At 35.9% G+C, this 18,440-nt stretch overlaps 1 protein-coding gene across 3 annotated transcripts in view; it reads left to right on the forward strand.

Moving 5' to 3' along the window:
- Nucleotides 1–4,780: 4,780 nt before the first annotated feature.
- The window catches only part of LOC138701637 (CB1 cannabinoid receptor-interacting protein 1-like), a 605,501-nt gene continuing 591,841 nt past the window's right edge, over nucleotides 4,781–18,440 (forward strand). For 2 of the 3 annotated variants that reach the window (XM_069828738.1, XM_069828740.1), the window contains exon 1: nucleotides 4,781–4,987. In XM_069828738.1, coding sequence (XP_069684839.1) covers nucleotides 4,813–4,987 — 175 coding nt within the window. In that variant the 5' untranslated portion in view covers nucleotides 4,781–4,812. The remainder of the gene's footprint in view (nucleotides 4,988–18,440) is intronic. The other variant, XM_069828741.1, reaches the window with a different exon arrangement.

Here is an 18,440-nt window from a genome sequence, read left to right on the forward strand (position 1 = left end):
AAGGTCGCATTTAATTATTTTGGTCGATTACCAATTCGAATTTTCACAGTAAAGATTTTTCTTTACATGTTATGTGCTAGGATTAGCGTTTTCTTTCAGTTGATAGAGGCTCAGATCTTGTTTTAAGATCGAAGAAACCTGCGAGTGTGTTATGAAAGATTGTGATACGTATTACATAGCTTCTTCTTCACAGATTTAAGTCTACATTAGTAGTACAACCTGTTCCAATTGAAGAAACAATAAGACTTAAAGGCCACCGGCGTAGCTCAGTCGCCTAAGGCGCTTGCCTGCTGATCCAGAGTTGCGGGTTCGAGCAACTCCGCTTGGACTGATTACCTGATTGGTTATTTTCGAGGTTTTCCCCAACCGTAATGTGAATGTCAGGTAATCTGTGGTGAATCCTCGGCTTCATCTCGCCAAATACCATCTCACTATCACCAATTCCATCGACGCTAAATAACATAGTCGTTGATACAGCGTCGTTAAATAAATAAAAAGAATAAGACTTAAGTGTCAGTGACATGAAGAAATAAAGAAAATTACATTTCAAAACTTTCAGAAAGCTTCAAGTTGAAAGTCCCACCGATAATTGGATATCTAGTATCCATCATCAAGCTGGCCTTCTATGCCTAAGGTTGCGGGTTCGATCCCGGGCCAGGTCGATGGCATTTAAGTGTGCTTAAATGGAACAGGCTCATGTCAGTAGATTTACTGGCATGTAAAAAAACTCCTGCGGGACAAAATTCCGGCACATCCGGCGACGCTGATATAATCTCTGCAGTTGCGAGCGTCGTTAAATAAAACATAACATTTAACATTCCATCATCAAAAACCTTTGCGGTGGCTGAGTGGCCAGATCTTCTGTCTATTAAGTAGGCGGTCCGGGTTCGGGTCCCAGTCAGGCCTGGGATTTTTCATTGAGAAATCCGTAGTGATACTTGTGGCGGCCAAGGTCGCAGTTGGGATTTTTCTCAGTGTTCTTCCGTTTCCCCACATTAGACACCTCCATCATTCCGTCAACATTTCTCCAGTCTGTCATCATTCCATAGCATTTCGCGAATGCCGGCTGGCGACGCACGGAGAGGGGACTGGGCTAGAGACGAATGGAGTTGTCTGCTAGAAACCCAATTACGCAGCGAACATTAGTGTAGTCAGCCAGTGTGGGTTTGGGAATGCGTCTAGCTTGAGGGTTAGCGCAATAGATCTTGAAAGTTCGCTGTGCTGGGTCGTAATGCCCTCCTGCCGAAACTCAATTCATTATCAATTTCTGGAACACGTCATAGAGAATACTGTACATTAGGCCTACATAGCTATCTTCAAACCATAAATTAAAATACGTAAGTAAAATAGGATGAAGTATGTTAAAAAATTACATCTTTAGCTGTTGGAATGAAGACCTTAAGAGAAAAGACAACTTAGAAGATATTTGAACTTTCAACGTTCGATATATTTTTTGTTCAGTGAAACAGACCCTCAGCTATAACGTTCGTAAAATATTGTGGTTTGTGAGTATGCGCAGTAGGAATGATTATCTGCTGCAAGTCTGAATAGTTGAAGACTTCAATTGCAGGTAGGGCATAAATTATTGTTAATTTTGCTTGTCTTCTTTTTGGGATAAGCTTTTATTTATGTAGTAACTCATGCTATGAATTTAAGATTATATTTAGGTTATCTTCGCGATTATAAATATGTACTTGCTTGTGTGATAGAATATCCTGATCACAATAATCCTCTTAGCTTGGCTTTACGAGGACTGAGCCCGGGATGGGTTCGTACACTTAAGAATGGTTTGACCTTTTGTGCGTCCTATATGCGATGATTATCCAAGTCCGACAGATGGCCTGGGCGGCATTCGTGAACCCGATGCTCACAGGTGATCCATCCTGCTTCAGTTCCTTATAGAGCCAGTTTTTGTCCGCATACGAGTAGCCTGATAACCCCCAGGGCCCGAGTCACAAGTCCTTCCTATATCAGTATCGGAAATCCGTACTACTCCCAAGATTTCACCCCAACCTATTTTTACTTTGTATATGATGGATTAAATGAGGGGGAAGTGGAGAGAGTTGGTGGGATGATAGAGAGAAAAGGGAGTATTCCGACAAACACCCTCTGCAACGTTTGCTTTGTCCACACCGAATCCAGACTGCCTGGATGAAAGGCCAGCGCGCTAGCACTTGAGCCACAGATGCGGACACGATAACCCTAATGAATAAATCATTTAAGAAACCATAATATTCAAGACAACCAGTGTTTTAAAATGTCTTTATGTGGCACGGAAAATAAGGTTGCGAGAGAAGCCCATATCGAGGACAGATTTTTTTTTCTGGTCGGGCATAGGCGGAGAGAGAACATTTTCTTGGGGGAGCAAAGCAAAACCATACAATTCCCATATAACGCAGTTATGGTGTCATCATTTACGTCCTCCCCTCGTAGCTTGACCGTGGTACAGTACAGTATATATCAGACTATGATCATTTAATAGTATAGGGCTTGAACTGTAGATCTACTACAAATTATAATAGGGCATAACTTAAAACAATCTCCCTCTTTTTCTCTCTCGTACAGAAACACATATACAAAAATAAAACTACGTATCAGTACTAACAGAAAATTTTTTATATTAAGCTTTCCTGAAGATATCATAAGAAATGAAAAACTCTAATTTTGTGTTGTTTGGGTAAAGGGAGATGAGTCATAAAAATGATTTTGGAGACAAATTAAAATTAAACTTGGAACCCTTATTGCAAATAATTTTCTACACAAATAAAACACATCAACTGCTAGTATTCTTTTGATTTTTGCACACTCACTTGTATAATTTAACTTATGTGTTCATCTGGAGAACAAAATTCCATCTGCACAAAAAAAAGACTTATCCCCCTTTACCCGAACACCACAGAATTATTTTATTTAATTTCGTCTTTAAGTAGACACATTGTACCGGGATCACTTTCCTTTTTTCTGCATTGTTGTACAGTACGTAATTTATATTTCTCCAAGTGGCGGTGTGAAAACCTGCATACTTCTAACACATGAGTACAGGCTGTTACAGAAGAAACATTACAGTGCTTCCATTCCTCAAATGAGGTATAGAAATTCTTATACATTCAGAAATTTAAATAAATATTATAGTCCAGACACATGATCTGAAGACATTAATTAATTCGTCAAATTAAGCACAAAAACTTAATCCTAAACAAAAGCAAATTCAATATTTTCTAACGTTAATAAAAGAAAAAGAGTTCAGACAAGTTTGGGGGGGGGCAGTGTCCCCATGCCCCCCCATAACCCCGCCTATTTAGTCGGGTAAGTTTTTTCAAATACCAATTATTAGCCAAATTATTAATTACTTTTTGTATTATATGTATATATATATATATATATATATATATATATATTAATATTAATTCCACGAACTTTTTGATGAAGTACCTGACACTGAGCACAACTTCTATTATTGCATTGTCATTTATAATTTCGTTTTTACTACATACAGACATACATACATAAATAAATAGATACATACTTACTACATACATACATAGGCCTACATATATTATATAGATACATAACATATGCATACATACAATCTAAATTATATTAAAGTGAAACCAAATAATATTTGCCCACGCCGTTGTGCTTTAGCCTAGCGATATGGAATGAGAACTGGTTCGAGTCCTCATGAGGGACATGAAAATTCGGCAAGTGTATGGGATTGGTGCTCACCCAGCATCGTGATGAATTTGGATAGCTATTGTGTGTAGCGAAATCCGATTTCAAATACTTACTATAACGGCTGGAGGGATGATCGTGTTAACCACACATTACACCTGTACTGGTTGCTGAAGCATGTAAGCAGTCAGCTGGTGGGTCTTGTTTCTGAATGGGCTGTCACGCATTGGATTTGTTTGTTTAAATAATTAAATATTATTTAACTAAATTAATTGTTTGTGCACAATAATTCCTTTACCAATGAACTGAGATTATTTCAGGTCAGCATATACGAATGCAATAAAAATATCTGGAACATTTTACACCGATCGATTGTAACAAAATTAGACTATTGTTTAAAAGATGGGCCTATAGAACATAGAAGTATGTGAACCATTTCAGTGATTGCATCGTGCGTTTTCGGTAGTATCATCATTCGCTAGAGCGAAACCAGTGTTGTCTAAATGTGTTTTCATTTCGAGTAATTTATTTCTTCGGGCTATTCACAATGACTGAACTGTTTTTATTTGCTCGTAGTTCCGTCATAGCTGAGATGAAGTCAACGCCCTCTATATATGTAATTTTCATTTTGAGTATATATTTTTTATTTTTTTTTTATGTCTTATAAATAATGTACCGGTAATTAGAACATAAATGTAGCGCCCAATATTTTTAGGCTTAAGCAGAAATTATGTTCCCTGCGTATATTTGTAAGATTTTGCAATGTATAAATAGTGTTGCAGTATACTGGATATTATGCACGTATCGCGAGAGTGAAAGTATGTTGACGAGAAATACCAGTAGCCTACTGGTTATATTATACAGAAACATTCGGGAACTAACTTGAGGGGAATGTGTTGTGACCTTGCTACTGGCTGACCTCATGATATTGCAAGTGAACTAATCGGTACTAATTTACGTGTACGAAAACAAACCGCATTGTTACGAAGCAGCCCTGGCATTCTGTTCAGAACAAAGACCTTTATGGTTTCTGAGAAACTGCGATCATCATCACAGAATTTAAAATTGATGAATGGAATTCTTTGGCTTTCCATCTCATATTGTCGGTATAAGATTTCTATTATTGTAAATGAAAAGTGAATGAAAAAGGGTCATTTTATACGAGTCCAATGTGATATACCGCGGTTTCTAACAACTGATCAATACTGCGTATGGTGGTGCTACCTGGCGGGCAAAGCCAGCAACTGCAGTTGGGACTTGTTGCCCAGGTTAAACGGATGTGAGGTGAGACGGCTGCAAATACAAATACGAACTGGTAAGTAACATTATTAATGTTACTGTTTATATTTCGTTATAATTCGTGTGCATTTTTTGTATATGGTGCAGTTTCCATACCACAGATTTTCTTAAGGTGCATATTATATATGCCCTCTATCTTTCAAATGTTCGCGCCCATGTGATTGTTGATAGTAAACAGATACCTGCATTGCGATTTTACTGGTGCATTCCAAACATTTTTTTTTTTAAATTGCAGCGTTACAACAAGCGAATCAAAACAATTTATTTGATGTAACAATATTTATAGGTTAATAAAAATAAGAGTAGAGTCAGTTTTTCAAGTTAAGCGAATGTAGAAGAAAATGGAAATACGAATAATTTATTCTGTGTTGTGGAATTAAAACAATTTTAATGAGAATGATATTATGTTATGTGCCTACAATAATATATTATATTAGGGAACGCAATGTTAATCTTATAAAAAGACTTTAAAACTTGCGTCCCTTTATTTGTCAGTGACAATACAAGTTGCGAAAAAATGTAAATTTTCGGGCAAGCAAGGGAGTCTTGCTTGATATTAATTTTACACGTTAATAAGTGTAATTCCCTCGTGAATAACATTACAAGAAATATGAGTTCGTTACATGCAAGTGGAAGTCATTCTTTTTTATTTGTAGACTTATTGCTATCTTCACACAGTTCTCTCGGTCTTATTTCAGAGACGAGAACTGCATTACTTACAGAGTACTGCATGTACTAAGAATCGCTTTAGATGGGGTGCGTCAAGCTTGCTTGAGATGGATTCCGAATTTTCGGGAAGATTTGGAGAGCACAGGCGCCCCCGTACTTGATTTCCTATCCGAAAAGTATTGATATAAGTATGCAAATTATAATTTGTAGAGTAATTTTTTATTCTTCTGAATTTTGAAACTCGGGAGTATGATCACAAATAAATGTTGTCATTTTTAGTTGCATTAGCTTAATCGATTAACATTATTTTGTAACAGTCACGAACACTTTAATCATATAAATGGTTCGTATACATTAGAATGTTATCCTTCTCTCTGCCTCTCCCCAAAGAAATACTACTATGATATTGAAGCAGCCTGAACTAATATTGATTGTAAATTTCTTATGTACATTTATTCAATACTTCAAGACTAAACTCTAAGTGGTCTGACTTAACTTCGAATATAATATCTAAGACTTAAGTCGTTATATAGAGGTGTAGTCTAACAGGGCAAAAGAGTCTGTGCGATAGAGTAGTGACGATCATGGTACGTAAATTCCATACATTAAATTTTACATGTTTTGACATTAATAAAATAATTACAGCGAGATTCGCTCATTTGTCATGATTATTCTTATCATTTCTAGAAGTGATGATACATTACGTTTATAATCGCAGTATCACTTGTCACTGATACAAAAGCAGGTTCTTTGTTGAGAAACATCGCTGTTTTAATCGCCTTAGGCGCTCGATATTTGATTATAGAAAATCGGCAAAAAGGTTGCTTAAAACCGATATTTCGAAGAAGTGGTTGACCTTATGAAAAGCTTACATATCTGGGTAGGTGTATCCAAGGACTGAATTGTCGTTTTCGAAACAATGATATTCTTATTAAATTTTGTACCTTTAATATAGCCTAATATATACTACTACTATTTAGGCATCTGCACTTGTTAGCAGTCGCCTTTCAGTCTATAAACTCGCGTCAGATATCTCGTTCGACTCATGAACCTGTAATATTCATTCATTCATTCATTCATTCATTGTTCTGCCCAAGGGCAGGTCTTTCGCTGCAAACCCAGCTTCTCCAAGCGAAGCTGGTATGTTCGATGTACAGCTAACTTGTATGCAGAGTAACCAAACACAGGACTCTAGTCATAAGAACACTACTATGGAAATGTTTATGTTTTAGCCAGATTCTAAATTATTTTATAATTTCATTATAATTATGTTATCTCGGTAGTTAGGAGTACTTATGACGAAGGATACTATTTAAATGTTTGTTTATTAATATGTTTTGTTTCTGAAAGTTGATGCAATAATATTTTGCTATTAATAGCCATATATTAAAGGTTATAGACGACATTAAGATACACGGATCATATGAGGAGACAAAGAGGAAAGCAGAAAATAGGAAAGATTGGGTTCGGAGAGCAATTTCGAGTCAACAGCTCTCACTGCAATTCAGCAGTCTCCCCACACGCTCCGGTATTCTTTTTTTTTTACTCGGGACAAATGGGAATACCGCTGAACTCCGAAGGCGGTTTATTTACATGTTACGGCGGTATCAGGGAGTGGAGGAGAAAAGAGAGAGAGACAGAGAGAGAGAGAGAGAGTGAGAGGAGCATGTACACAACCTGCCAACATGCAGTAGCCTACCTACCCGAGACATGTATGAATAACTCTTGAGTGTGAACTTACATCGAAGATACGAGTATGGTCGTAGAAGAGGAGAGGACCCGGAGGAAGGTAATACATACAGAATGCGCTATGTTATACTCACAAACTGCGTCCCCGAAATGCTAGCTTTCTCGCATTCTTTTGCTATATTGCCTATATTTCTCACCGATTTTTCACTCTTTCCCACTGCTTTCGCTTTTCCTTCCACAATTCTTTTCAGAGAAATAGCTAGACCTCTATTTTTTTCTTCTTTACAGAACTTAAATACTTTATATATTATCTTTCTACAAAGAGGAAGCAGAAAATAGGAAAGATTAGAGAATGCTGGGTTTGCAGTGAAAGACCTGCCCTTGGGCAGAACACCAAATGAAATGAATTATCTTTCTACTTTGCGAATGTATTTTTCCCGCAGTGACTTCCATGTTTCAGAATTACACACAATGCTATCACTACGTATAGAATACTTCTGAAGCATTGTTGCCAACCGATCGATTTGGATCGTACATGTGTGGTAATTTGGTATCATTTACGATTGTACGATTCAACCCGCGGATAGTGCGTAAAATGTACGATCCTGTCGGGAAAGAGGGTAAAACATGTCAAAAAACAGAGGATTTTAAACATTTATTACAATTTACGACATTTGAAATTTTATACATTTCTGCAGTATTACGGGTATATTTCATTTATACATTTATAGTAGTTTCTCCATGTAGCACTTCTGCGTTACAAGTACTGTACATATTTCTATAAACATTGCTCTCCAATGTCTCCAGGTCCAGGTATCATGACAGCTTGATTTTGATAAACATTATTACAGCGTCAAGAAATCACGTAGTGTCCAATACTTGTGGCTATTCAAAAATGATGCTGAGAAACATTCCTTTGTTTATTTCCAAGTGTCTCAGAGAAATGGTGTATCCAATCCTCTCAATAGTCTAAACTTACTGTTACCACGTAAGCATGTAGTAATTAATAAGTTGATTGTAATGTTTTGAGAACCCCATAACAAGAAAAGGAAATAAATATATTCAATATATGGGCCTATTTTGTACATACAAAGGAACAAGGAACAGCCTGTTATAGTATTTGCTTGTGCTAGTCGTGTGTTTTGTGGTAGTGCACGGGCAGTAAGAAATCAGATGTCATTGTGATAAGTTCTGACGTGAAATAGTGACAATGGATTCAGAAGATAGTGATAGTGGCCCTATTAGGTCTTACTCCCAAAAAATCTACATCCGATGTACCTAAATATACAAGACGGAAACAAATTTGTAAAAAATTATGGTAAACAATTCCTTAATTTAAAGCTTAGTTTTGCTCTGATGAAACATATTGTAAAAGGGCTAGATGTAGGTTTTGGCTCCTCAGTTTTGCTGTTGTTGATCATTCTGAGTATCCAAGGTAAGGAGACAACAAAGTGTTAAAGAATCATTTTCTGTGCTGATATTTAATGTTTAACAATTGTTTCCTTATAAGTACTTAAAATAATCGTTTAAATAATACTGTGGAGGAAGTTTAGATAAAATTATCAAAATAGATCTATTTTATATATAGTGTATGATCCTCCAATCAAAAGTACGACAATTTGGAACTAATTGTGTGACCCAGTCAAGTCTCAGGGTTGGCAACGCTGTTCCGAAGTAACTTCCTTTCCTCACAGTAACAGAACAGCAACTGATTGTATCATTATTTGCTGTTGAATGTACTCCCGATATCACAGCGCAGTCGAGTTGGTTTATAAACACGCCGCCCGTACAGATCGCTTCCCGAGTAGTACATCTGTTTATTCGTGTAGGGCAGTGATCATCAACTCGCGTATGAACGGGCACGGGCAGTTCTTGGCTCATGCGTGCTTACTGTACCGGGCAGAGGACCGGTTTGTGACGTTGCGTTGTAGTGAACAGAGGCGGTTCCTGCTATCCATTCAAACAAGGGATGTGAGGAGCAGAAAACACTTTAAAACGTAGGCCACACTGAATAAATACAATTTACAGATGCATTATACAACTCACAGTAACGAATATGGCAGATACGAAGAGAAGAGCGTGTAGCATTAATTTAAAAATTGAAGGAAAATGAGCTAGAAGTTGTTTAAGGTCACCATGCTAGTAAATCGGCTGTGCGACTCAGTTATAAAATTTCACTTGTAATAGTACGATATTATAAACCTTTTGAAGATTGAAAATTTGAAGAATGTGTAATTGCAACTGAAGAACTTTTCTCAAGTGTAGGAGTTTGAATCTATTAGTTTGTCTCCTTCCACCGTGATGTAGCCCATCCGAGGTCTAGCCGAGGACGTTCAGGTGCAACTAGTAATTATTTATCGGTCTGTCATTTGTTGTTCTTTGGCAATATATGAAAATACTTATGTAAGCGATAATCCCCAACTGATGATTTTTGTAAGAGGCGTTATTGAAAACCTTCAGTTTAAGGAGAGCTCTTATATATTGCTCTCATAAAGGATACTATTCCGATATTTTCATGTAGAGGCCGTAGAAATTATTTTGGACTTCCATGGAATAAACTTATATCCTTGGCAACCATTGGTACTCCTTCCATAGTTGTAAGTAATTAAAACGGGTGTAATGAGGAATCTAAGGGACGAAGTGAAAAGCGTTAATGTATCCCATGAAGTTATTTCTATATTTACTCTGCATTATACACCAACATAATTCATGTGCAAAACAAATCAAAATGGTATTATAGAAGTAGCCCAGTTGGAAAAACCACCAACACAATTATATCGAAAAGTCTCGCTCATTGTCAATTTAAGTCTTTCTTGATGAATGCAATAGCGAGTAAGGCGATCTGTCATATTATAGTAAAGTACGGTGACTTAGTCGTGGCAAATTATTGAATAGGTTCTTTGAACTGAGGGAGGAAACATCATCGTTCACGGAGAAAGAAGAAAAGTCTTTATCATAAGTGAAAAATGAAAAAAATAGATTTGTGAACTTGTCTTCTTAATGGAATTATCTGAATGCTTTAAATTGTTTATACAAGGTAACAACAAGATTATTACACAGTTATATGACAGAGTGAAGGCGTTTAATATGAAACCACCTCTAATTATGGAACGTTAGCTTAACTAAAAGGATAAGTTACAGCACATTTTTCAAAATTAACAACGATATAGGCATACTAGTTTCTTAAGACTTTGGATTTTGAAGAATATATTCACACATCATGACGATCTGCGCCAGGAATTTGATTCGAGATTTAAAGACTAGGAAAATTTTCAATTTGATTTTCGATTATTATTTGTGATTAGAACTTATTGATTTACTTTACTATAGTGAATTGAAGGACAAATATCAAAACAAAAGAAGTTATCTGACTTTTATATGAACTGTCCATGTCTTAGATTTCCCCGATTGTACAGACATCCATTTTCGGATTCACATATCTGTGCGAACAGTAATTTTATTCCTATGATGAAGGTAAACAAGCCATGTCACGGAAGCCAAGTATGGGCTCACAACTTAAAATGTGCTGTCACGTTATGCACTATACAAACAATAGTTCCAATAGTTGAGAAATTGCTGAGGGAAAAGAGAATTAAAGAAATCCCGAAAAATCAGTGCTAATGCCAATGTTGAGTGGACTGAATGGAGGGTCATTCCATATCAAATCAACAAGGCACTCAACCCGACCGACTCAGATTTCTTTCAAAATTTGAGGGTTTGTTTGACCTGCCGCGCTAACTAAAACTGCCGAGTTTCATATGTCCTGTGCTTTTCGTTTTCTGTCAGTGGCGTTTCAAACATGAAGAAAAATCACATTTTTGTAAGCACGCCGCTTCAATTAAAATTATATATCTCAACAACGTCTCCAGATAAATTTACAAAAATTGGGTGATAAATTCTTAATATGTGATAGTTTTTATTACTTATATTGTTTTCTGCATGTATTTAATTACACTAAAAAAACATAGTGAAACAATTTTCATATATTCATATTTAAAAATGCAGGGGTTCTATTTTAATGAAAAAATATATAGTATGCCTCAATTAGTGATATAATGAACTGATAAGTTTCAACTTGGAATCTTCATAGGTTATAAAGATAAAAATTATTATGTCACAGCAAGCGTAAGCTAACCGTATAAGTCGCGATAATTATGTCCCACACATTCGTTGTATTTTATTATATTTGATCATATTCTTGAATGTCGCTATGTAATTTAACATGTAGTACATAATTCGAATTTTTAAAATTATTATCTGAAATAAATTATTGTCACGTGGATTTTGTTAAACCTGAAGTGCTGTAAGAAATGCTTACCTTTCATTGCTGAGATGAAATAGCCTGATCATCTTTCCAGACAGGATGCTGCGTTGTTTCAGCTGCATTTTAAAACTGCTTAGCAAGTGTAATACCCATCCTAAACAGCAGGACTGTATGAAACTTGTGTTCCAGGCACTGCGGTGGATTTTGCAAATCGAAGAGCAAGCATTTTTTCCTCTTCAGTATAGCCTTTTTTAGTCACATAAACGGTATTAATGTTTGGGAGATGATGCTTTTGTCCAGTCGTACAATTCCCTAGGTGTAGTTATTTGTTTATCGGATGGTCTCTGCAAACTAGCACAAGCCGCAAACCTTTTAAGTGTCCCACCTACAACGTCGCATGCTCTTTTGCCATGCGATATGCAAAAATAATGCAATTCTGTTGGAAATCCAAAATCTTCTTCATGTAATGTGAGGTTCAGGAAATTTTTTCCTATTTTTATACTGAGCAGAGAATCCATCGGAGAAATACATAATTTTTGTGGTGAATTACAGATGTTTGTTTTAATGACTCCATTAGATATTTTTGAAACAGATGTACAGCTGTAGTGTCATATTTCGGGCAGTGTGAAATTATTACCAGATTTTTAATAGAGACTGTATCGGATGACGATTCGTTATAATATATTACGAAAGTATGAATGGTTGTCTGCACATTAGTCCTGTGATATGACTGAATTTCATCTTGGATTACGAAATAATAGTTTTCAGCGAAGTCGCATAACACAACAAGCAGGCATGGCTGTAGAAATGATTTCATATCACGTAGAAACTTACTTTGTTCAGATGATATAAATGAGTGAGTGAGTTTATCACCAAGTTTCTCCAAGAGACAGTCGAAAAATTTGTCTGTGGGTTTCATTATAGTCTCAAGCGTTGATCGGTCAGTCGTCATCCACTGCTTGTAGGTCACTGATTCACTGCAGTTTTATACGAAACATTTCTCTAAACCCTCTCTTATTTTGAATGGTTCAGGACATTCTGTACATTTCCTGAACAAGCAATTTATATGAGGAGAATTGTACACCATAGTAGCCAAGAAATGTTAAGTTGGAAAGTATAAAGAAAAATTTTCTTGAAATCCACGTAGACCTGAAACTTTAATAAATTGCTTCCGGCATAAGTTTTACATTCTGATAGGACACAAACACAGACAGTATAGTCCACTAACTCCAGCTAGAATACAATTTCTTGGTCAGGGTTAGAATTTTTAAATACTGCATATAATTCATTTCTGCTCATGTGATTTACTCCCTGATTCTTTAATCACAACAAATATTTCTTACCAGGCATCATTCTGCTTATCTCGTCAGAACAACAGAATTCTTTAACTTTACCGGCAACAGCCGCGAGCAAGGGTTTTCCAGGTTTCGGATTTGGTGAACACAAAATTCCCTTTCCCTTTGCCAGGACTTTGGCTTTCCGAATTATGTATTCGAAAGCTGAAAGAAACTCTTTTTTATATTATTTACGCTGCAGCTTTTAGGTAGTAGTGTTAAAATGGTGATTTTCTCACTTTTACCTGAATTTTGAAAATTTTCCTGCAACTGAGACAAAATTTCAGAATCAGAAAGATCCTGGTTCCTCGGCATCTTTATATCGAAGACTTTGTCTTTTACAATATTTTCAAATTTCTGTCTCTTATATTTCTCTTGTTGTAGCCTTTCTTGTTTAATAAGGAACACACCTTGGTCAAAAAGACTTGTATTTAATGAACTTACATTTGCTGTAGAGTCGACGTATTCTTCATTACTAGAGTCATTATGAGGATTCTGCGTAATAGCATCGTATTATATTTTTATTTCTTTGCGACACATAGCGCACACCTTTTGTTTCTGTTTTAAATCAGGAAATATATTAAGCATCCACGATATAACACTTCTTAAATTTTTCCTCTAATTACAGTGCCCTGATTTCTCGAAGGGATTGCAGCAAACATAGGCCTATAACTTAAAACGCGACTCCATTACATCGCACAAAACTACCACATACTACGAAAACTAACGACACTGCACTTGAAATAGATTGCACGTTTTGTATAAATTGAAGACTGTATAAACTATCACTCATGATGGCCTGAGAGATCGATGACGCAGCTTATCAAACAAGTAGGAACTCGTGCGCATGCAGTGTTGGTGTAAGACGGGGTTAAGTGCTACAAACCAATACATTGATATATTTTTTTACTGATATTCCTGAAACGTTTCCAAAATGAAACTTACACCAAGGGGAGAATACTCTTACCTCTATAACATACATTTTTCGTGAAATAATTTATGTCCCGCATTTATAGATATTCAATGTTAAAATGTGTTTCACGTGACTATTCAATAAATAATTCATTACTTTGATGCAAACCTATTTTTATTGAAACGTATGATCCCTTAGCTTTAAAATAAGCCCAAGTTTAAGATTCTATCTCAATTAGAAGAGAAGTTATGAATTATTTATGTTGACATAGTATGCGACATTTTTACATTTTTTTTCGTATTGACAGAATTTCTGTAGGGATATCGTGCATTATTGAGGGCTAAAATTTTACATAATTACTTAACTTAAGGTTCTTTACCATCCTACCAAATTTAATGAAAATCTGAGGTGGTCGGGTTGAAAAGTCCACTTTTTTGTGTTGATTTGACATGGAATGCCCCTGAAGTTAAATTTCTGCATTACTATTCCTAGGGTTTTTATATGTTTTGTTCAACATTTTCCTTAACAGAAGCAGTTTACACATTACAGTAATTGTTATGCATTACCCGAATAATTAACATGAAATGTGTATTACATTTCTAAAAGTAATTATAAATTTATTAACTTCTACCTTTGTTGAAAATAGGCTACAATGATTTTTTTCAAATTGCTGAAGATAGTTTATTTAGTTATTTCTATTCAGCCCGTATCTTTTTTCATCAGAAAACGATCATAACAAATCTATGCAGTAAATTCATATTGTGGTCCCGCCGCTGAACGTCTTAACCTGCTCTGTTACAACTTTCCGCGGGCGAGCGGGCGAGGCTTGATGACACAGTGCTCTGAGTTGGAGACCACTGGTGTAGGGGCTTACCTGTGTGTATAAGTCGGTGAACAACAAAATTGTACTCATGTATAAAATACTATTTGGATTTAATAACAACAATAACAAAGTATTTATTTAAAGGCAGTTTAGATACAAAAAGATAATTTTTGCTAGGGAACGACAAAACTAAAAAAATCAAGATGCGCCGCATTTTGTCCATTCAAGCAATGAGAAAACCATTTGAGCTAAGATGAAGATACATTTATTGAAATACAGGGTGTTAAAAAGTATCCAATATTTTAGGAGGTGATAGTATGCATCAAAACAAGAAAAATGTCTAATAAACATGGGTCCTACAACACATACTTTCTGAGATCTGAAAACTTGTTCATAGGAGGTGCTCAATGTGACGTCCATTTATGGAAATGCATTTTTCTGCCCTACAATACAGCAGGCTACCAGATAATCATACCGTAGTTGACGCCCTGGTATGGAATACTGATACGTCGCAAGGAATACTGAAAAGAAAAGTTTGGTTGCGGATATGAGCAGGGTTCAGCAGAGATGGTATTATGAATTTTTCTTAATCAGCATGTGTGGGCTGGTGAAAATTCCTAGGCACTTGAAGAAACAAGGCATCAGCACCGATTCTCAATCAACGTATGGGCAGGCGTTGTTGGCGATAGACGGGCCATACGTGCTGCCAGAGATTAACTGGGACTCGTTATCAGGACTTTTTTTATTAACGTATTGCCTACCTCGCCTGGAGTATATGCCATGTCAGCAAAGACTACAGATGTGGTTCATGCATGATGGCACACCAGCACATTTTTTCCATAATGAGCGTGAACACCTGACGCTGACATTTCAGGACCGCTGGATTGACTGGGGAGGCCCCACACCTTGGCCTGCTCATTCCTCAAATCTAAAACCCCTAGAGTTTTGGTTATCAAGAACCAGGTCAATTTCAAAGAGTGCGTGCTTCCTTACGCCGAAGGGCAGAGGAATGCATTGTCATCAATGGACGTCACATTGAGCACCTCCTATGAACAAGTGTTCAGATCTCAGAAAGTATGTGCTGTAGCACCCATATTTATTAGACATTTTTTCCTTGTTTTGATACATACTAGCACCTCCTGAAGTATTGGATAGTTTTTTTAACACCCTGTATATTAAACAATATTAAATATCTATGCAGCGCAAAACACGCTTTCAGAGATGCTCTGAAGCTATGTAGGACAATATCTTGAGATGCGTAATAAATGTAACAATATTAATTGAAACACATTCGAATTTCTTCCTACAGTTGCTTTTGTTAACATTATGTATTAGTCGTAGTGACGTAAAAGAAATGGAAGAAAGTTGCTGAGGAGGCAAAAACTCGTAATATAGAGAAATATAATTTTATTTTAAAAGCCCGCCTATGTTTAAATTATCTGTTACAATTGTGACAAAATTACACAAATCCTATTTTTACATTATTACTAATGAACGTTAAGTTCGAAAGAGTCATCTTCAGATAAATTAGTACAATAAATAATAATCCTACTGAATACATTTATAAGTAGGTTGACAAACAAGTGTACAGCTGTCAAAAGAAAAAGTGGCCGCTCTCCTGAAACAAAGTTCCCTTCGGGTATCTTCGCTATAATTCGGAGACAGGCGATGTTACATGTTGTTGGACCACGTTGTCTGATATCTACAGTTATAATTGAAGTATCTTATGTGTTGTTCGATAGCGTAATGGTAGCGTTCAGGCCTTTTATTCATGAGGTCCTGCGTTCGACTACAACCTCGTTTTTTTATATTCTTTTTTGTTCTGTTTTTGAGAGAGACAAACTATACATAATGGCTCCTTTCTCTTTTACGATTATTTTAGTAATTAACATCAGGTTCATTAATATAGTATGCCATGACTTTATCATTATGATATTGTGGCTGCAAATGGAAAGAAAAAAAATTATTCTCAATAAAAATATCTTTCGTGGCATAAACAAAACAAATTTACTGGCGTCGGCCTTAAAACATTCAAACAATTAAGCGTTCAAAAACAAAACAAAAAGCCACAATTCAATATTTAGTCTATCTTCCTCTTATCTCGATCATCCTGCAGTCGAGTGGGCATGGAATTGACTAGTCTTTGCAAATAGCGACTGTTGTTAGACACGATATTCCAGGCATTCTGAACATACATACATAAGTGTTCTGTCCATGAGCAGGTCTTTCATTGCAAACCCAGCAATCTCCAATCTTTCCTATTTTCTGCCTTCCTCTTAGTCTCCGCATATGATCCACATATCCTAATGTCGTCTATTATTCTTTTCAACCAGAGACCCAACCAATTCCTTTTTATGTTTCTGATCATTTTCAGCATCATTCTTTCTTCGCTCATTTTTTCAAACACAATTTTATTTCTTATTCTGTCTCTCCACTTCACACGCACCGTTCTTCTCCACATCCACATTTCAAATGCTTCAATTCGTTTCTCTTCATTTCGTCGTAATGTCCATGTTCCTTCCCCATACAATGCCACACTCCACACAAAGCACTTCACCAGTCTCTTCCTTAGTTCTTTTTCCAGAGGTCCGCAGAAGATCCTTCTTCTTCTATTAAAAGCTTCCTTTGTTCATGTTTGCAGTTTTTCTTGGTAAGGATAGGTCTAAATGTGGTAACATCCCGTTGCTTTCCGCACACCTCTATCTCTTTCGCATATTATTAAATTCCAGGGGGCCCAAGCGTGGAGATGATGAGAGTGGATTTGACTAATTGGGCCCTCCGGACTTCACCGAAAGTCACGGCAAGGGTTAAATGTTAATTCTATCAGGATGTTTGACCCGATCAGAGACCGGGAAATCTCAATTAGCCTTTGCCCCCCGCATCCTGGACTAGCTTCTACGAATCATCAGAAAATCTTAGAGTGTGATTGGGCCAATTTTTCCGAAAATGTTTCCACACTTTTACCCTCGTAGCTCAGCGGACGAACGTCGAAATTTAGATGTCAACGTCTCAGGTTCAATTCCTCGTTACTCCTTTTCATTTTATTGTGGTTGAAGATAGTATAATGTAATAATACAAAAAGAAAAACTAATAGCAGTATTATGCAACTGGATTTTTCCAAACCTAATATTAAATTTATGTTATTTATATCGCTAAAGAACGATTACAATATAAATAACTTGAATATTATTTATACAGTATCACTAAAGAACGATAACAGAATATAAATGATAAATATCGGTTTGTTTAATTATTATATGATATTATATAATACGTATTTAATTATCTAAATAAAATAACCTATTTTACAAAGAAAGATGGTTATTTGTGTTATAATAATTACTAACATAAAATACACATGATTTATATTGCGAAAGAACAATAACAATATAAATAACTTGAATATTATTTTATAATGCTAATGAAGGAAAACAGAATATAAATGATAACTTGAATATTATTTGTATCGCTAAAGAACGATAACAATATAAAAAACGTGAATATTATTCATATCGGAATTTCACAGATTTATTACAGATGTATTTAAGAAATTGTAGAAGAATAGTAATTAGTAACAGTGTCCTATTTATTCTTCTTGGAGCCAAATTTGTAACTTTTAAAAGTGTGGTTACTATGTTGAAGTGTATGTGTTGCAATGGATGCTTGATTTGTTATGTATGTGAGTCAGTTATGGGTTGCTTGTTGTCGTCGCAATGTCGTAATTATAGTTTGATTGTGTTTGTGTGACTATTGTGTATTAATTTATGATGTATGGTA

The sequence above is a fragment of the Periplaneta americana genome, chromosome 6 (genome assembly GCF_040183065.1).
Source record: "Periplaneta americana isolate PAMFEO1 chromosome 6, P.americana_PAMFEO1_priV1, whole genome shotgun sequence".
NCBI lineage: Eukaryota > Metazoa > Arthropoda > Insecta > Blattodea > Blattidae > Periplaneta > Periplaneta americana.